The sequence below is a fragment of the Phyllobates terribilis genome, unplaced genomic scaffold, assembly GCF_046119375.1.
Source record: "Phyllobates terribilis strain yellow unplaced genomic scaffold, ASM4611937v1 Scaffold_20__1_contigs__length_20440879, whole genome shotgun sequence".
Taxonomy (NCBI): domain Eukaryota; kingdom Metazoa; phylum Chordata; class Amphibia; order Anura; family Dendrobatidae; genus Phyllobates; species Phyllobates terribilis.
The window spans coordinates 8,898,645-8,903,485 of NW_027362780.1; the positions used below are offsets into that span (position 1 = coordinate 8,898,645).

The window sequence follows — 4,841 nt, forward strand, 5'->3', positions numbered from 1 at the left end:
AATTGATGTTATCAGCTGAAGTAGTGTAGGGGCAGGAAAGCCGTCTGAAGTCGGCTTTCATTGCCGCCTACTTATTGATATTATTAGCTGAAGTTGTGTGGGGGCAGGAAAGCCGTCTGAAGTCGGCTTTCACAGATGCCAGCTAATTCAAGAAGAAGAGAGAAGAGGAAAGAATAGGAACATAGTATGAAAACTATAAGGAAGACCTAACATGTTGATCCAGAGGAAGGCAAAAAAAACCCATGCTCCGTTTTGGGAAAAAAAATTCCTTCCTGACTCCACATACGGCAATCAGACTAGTTCCCTGGATCAACGCCCTATCAAGAATCTAATATATACAACCTATAATCTGAGTCAGACTCATAGTGCATGGTATGGCAGATCATTGCCATACCGTGCACCATGACTATGACCCCAAAGACTAAAAGAAGGGAAGTAGGAAGAGGAGGGGAAGAAAACCAGCTGTGAAGAAGACCAGAGGACACAGGGAAAAGACAGAAGACAGGTGATAAAGCCTGGAGCCGGAGGAGGAGAAGGGGAGGAGGTGATCACCAGCGGAGAGCAGGGATGGGAATAGACGGTAGAGAATGGAGGGGAGGGAACGGAGATTGGGAAGGGATTGGAGGGCAGGGGTGAGGGGTCCCACCCTCGGGAAGAGGTAAAGCAGAAAATAAGGCAACCAAAAAACATTTTTATTTCAATCAGGGTGAGATCAGAGGGCAGGGGTAAAGTTAAAAAAGAGGACAATAAACCTTGTTTTTATAAACAAACAAAAATATAAACAATTTTAACAATTTAAATAAGTATTAAATTAACAATATTTACAAAATGATAAAAAAAAATTGAAATGAAACATCACTACAGTTCTTCATATCGATTACCTGTATTTGTGTATCCGTGCCTGGGGGAAACAAAAGAATCAGAACACATGGGATACTGTGGGGGGGGGGCAAGGCTTTGTGGACGCCGGATCCTCTGCACTGGTGTGCTGTGAAGTGGGTCCGGCCTATGGGTCCAAGAATGTTGTTGAAAATGGCCAGGGTCAATCAGAGTATGTACAGTAGACGTTTCATTAAGTTCACCGGCTGCCGCTTTATTTAAAGTCTCAAACATGACCCTTTCTGCATGCGCCCTCTGTCGGTCATCCAGCCTCTGTAGTCTCTCGCCAGCATATGTTGCAAAGCTGTCCCGCTTGGCCTGGGTCTGCAGAAGTAGAATCTTGTTCGCCAGAGATACTAGATCTGGCGATGGCGGCAAGCTGGCCTTTCTTTTCCTTGATTTTCTCTGTCGCCGAGGCACAAGGTCTTCACTTGTAGAGGCCATAGGGTCTTCATTCACCGATGCCATAGGTTCCTCATTCCTTGACATAACACTCGCCTCCTCCATACCACGTTCCGTAGCCGAGATGTCGTCATCTTGCCAATGGTGCTGTGGGAACACAAAAATAAAGTTAAGATTTGGTTACAACATCCAGCAGGTATGTTATGACCAGCATGGGTACACGTGCACTAAAAAACAAATATGAGGGGCGGCTAAACTAGGGCATGTACATTGAAAGTATAAATGCTATTTACAGGGAAGCAAAGAAGGTACTTACATCTTCAACAGGGGAGTCAGTCCGTATGTCGGGGTCTTCTTCCGGGGTCTGCCGTATCGTACACACCATTCGCCGAGGTAGCTCCTGGTCACGGGTGAAGGCAAGCAAATCATAATACCATAATGTCGGCACATAAACCTCATCTGTGCCGGTACCTGAGTTCTTTGATTTCTCCACCCGGTTGAGTTCTTTCTTATATACGGTACGTAGACCCTGGATCTTTCTCTTCACCAGCTCTTCATCCACCTTCTCGTTGGGGCCATGCCTTTTAAAGAGGGAAATCAATTGCTGGTAGGCCTCCCTCTTTTTCTCTCTATTGCAGTAGTCTGTTGATTTTATTTGCCAAAGGCACGGCAGGGAGCGGTAGAGGTCAATCATTTCCCTCGCAAACTCTTCACTTTTGAAAGCCATCTGAAAAGGATAGCAATACAGTGAGCATGCATGAAACATTTTCAAACAAAGTAAAAAGTACTACACACCATTTGCTGACTAAAAATGGCCTCCAATATATAAGCAAATATATACTTATTGAGTGTGATAAAAATCCACTAAAATAACTTACCGTGGAAACAAAGCAATACAGTGCCTGAAAAACCCAAAAGTCAATGTTCAGTCACAGCTGAAGAAAATCCACAAATGAATGGAATCACAGCAGTAGATCGCAACTAGGATCCAAAAATCAGGACGCTGACAAGGCTTCAACAAATCCCAGATGGACGAAACTTGCCCGGAGAACACTGCTACGATCCGAAAGCAAAGCGCAGATAGGAACAAGGGAGCGGAATTGCCCCAACGTCGCCTTTTTAAAAACCCCCGGCCAATCAGAACGCAGTAGCGTCCACCAATCGAAGATGAGTGGGCGCGGAAAGGTAATTTTATGTACGCCTTTCTGTCACAGTACAGTCCCTCAAAGTGTGTATCGTTGAGTGTGGATCGTTGAAATAGCTGCTGTGTGACAGCGTCCCAGCGACCAACGAGATCGTTAGTTAGATCGCTGGGGCGGCCGAAATCGTTGGCAAGTTTACATGTTTGACGGCTCCCGAACGATCTCTCCAGCGATCTCAAAACTGTGACGTAGTAACGATCTCGCTAGCGATCTCGTTATGTGTGACAGGGCCTTTAGTCATTTTTTACGGCGTTTATCAGACTTTCAGATAGGGGAAATGTCAGTGAGCATTCCGATTTCAATTCCAGAGTGATTCGCCCAATGAGTCCTTGATATTTAGTCGTTTTCAGCCAATATTTTGGATTTTTGAAAATTTCACTTCTTTGTGAAAATATCCACTAAATGAGGGAATAATATGTGTGAGGGTACCCCAGGAGAGTTCCAAATGTGTGTAGGTAGAATATATATCCCACGGGGGTAAAATTGAAAAAAGTTGAAAAAAATTTTTTTTGGACTTAGTCATTTTTCCGGCGTTTATCAGACTTTCAGATAGGGGAAATGTCAGTGAGCATTCCGATTTCAGTTCCAGAGCGATTCGCCCAATGAGTCCTTGATATTTAGTCATTTTCTGCCAATTTTCTGGATTTTTGAAAATTTCACTTTTTTGTGAAAATATCCACTAAATGAGGGAATAATATGTGTGAGGGTACCCCAGGAGAGTTCCAAATGTGTGTGGGTAGAATATATATCCCACGGGGGTAAATTTGAAAAAAGTTGAAAATTTTTTTTTTGGACTTGGTCATTTTTCCGGCGTTTATCAGACTTTCAGATATTGCAAATATCAGTGAGCGTTCCGATTTCAGATCCAGAGTGAATCTCCCTATGAGTCCTTGATATTTAGTCGTTTTCAGCCAATATTTTGGATTTTTGAAAATTTCACTTTTTTGTGAAAATATCCACTAAATGAGGGAATAATATGTGTGAGGGTACCCCAGGAGAGTTCCAATTGTGTGTAGGTAGAATATATATCCCACGGGGGTAAAATTGAAAAAAGTTGAAAAAATTTTTTTTTGGACTTAGTCATTTTTCCGGCGTTTATCAGACTTTCAGATAGAGGAAATGTCAGTGAGCATTCCGATTTCAGTTCCAGAGTGATTCGCCCAATGAGTCCATGATATTTAGTCGTTTTCAGCCAATATTTTGGATTTTTGAAAATTTCACTTTTTTGTGAAAATATCCACTAAATGAGGGAATAATATGTGTGAGGGTACCCCAGGAGAGTTCAGATTGTGTGTAGGTAGAATATATATCCCACGGGGGTAAAATTGAAAAAAGTTGAAAAAATTTTGTTTTTGGACTTAGTCATTTTTCCGGCGTTTATCAGACTTTCAGATAGGGGAAATGTCAGTGAGCATTCCGATTTCAGTTCCAGAGCGATTCGCCAAATGAGTCCTTGATATTTAGTCATTTTCAGCCAATTTTCTGGATTTTTGAAAATTTCACTTTTTTGTGAAAATATCCACTAAATGAGGGAATAATATGTGTGAGGGTACCCCAGGAGAGTTCCAAATGTGTGTGGGTAGAATATATATCCCACGGGGGTAAATTTGAAAAAAGTGGAACATTTTTTTTTTTTGGACTTAATCTTTTTTCCGGCGTTTATCAGACTTTCAGATAGAGCAAATGTCAGTGATCGTTCCGATTTCAGTTCCAGAGCGATTCGCCCAATGAGTCCTTGATATTTAGTCGTTTTCAGCCAATATTTTGGATTTTTGAAAATTTCACTTTTTTGTGAAAATATCCACTAAATGAGGGAATAATATGTGTGAGGGTACCCCAGGAGAGTTCCAAATGTGTGTGGGAAGAATATATATCCCACGGGAGTAAAATTGAAAAAAGTTTAAAAATTTTTTTTTCTGGACTTAGTCATTTTTTCCAGCGTTTATCAGACTTTCCGATAGGGGAAATGTCAGAGAGCATTCCGATTTCAGTTCCAGAGTGATTCGCCCAATGAGTCCTTGATATTTAGTCGTTTTCAGCCAATATTTTGGATTTTTGAAAATTTCACTTTTTTGTGAAAATATCCACTAAATGAGGGAATAATATGTGTGAGGGTACCCCAGGAGAGTTCCAAATGTGTTTGGGAAGAATATATATCCGACGGGGGTAATATTGAAAAAAGTTTAAAAAAAATTTTTTTTGGACTTAGTCATTTTTTCCGGCGTTTATCAGACTTTCAGATCAGACAAATGTCTGTGAGCATTCCGATTCCAGTTCCAGAGCAATTCGCTCAACGAGTCCTTGATATTTAGTCGTTTTCAGCCAATATTTTGGATTTTTGAAAATTTCACTTTTTTG

At 41.3% G+C, this 4,841-nt stretch overlaps 1 protein-coding gene across 1 annotated transcript; it reads right to left on the reverse strand.

The window, feature by feature from the left end:
- Window positions 1-721: 721 nt before the first annotated feature.
- On the reverse strand, window positions 722-1,746 carry LOC141176264 (uncharacterized). Its single transcript, XM_073660225.1, has 2 exons — window positions 1,598-1,746; window positions 722-1,428 (listed from the first exon to the last, which is right to left on the reverse strand). Exons 1-2 carry the CDS (start codon window positions 1,664-1,666, stop codon window positions 859-861), a joined length of 639 nt encoding a protein of 212 aa, XP_073516326.1. The 5' UTR covers window positions 1,667-1,746; the 3' UTR covers window positions 722-858.
- Window positions 1,747-4,841: the final 3,095 nt, after the last annotated feature.

Bases quoted from the DNA above. Each gene is read 5' to 3' on its own strand.
- LOC141176264 (XM_073660225.1), bottom strand. From the start codon at position 1,666: ATGGTGTGTACGATACGGCAGACCCCGGAAGAAGACCCCGACATACGG. The intron at 1,429-1,597 runs GTAAGTACCTTC...GTGTTCCCACAG, and splicing joins CTGACTCCCCTGTTGAAGAT to CACCATTGGCAAGATGACGA.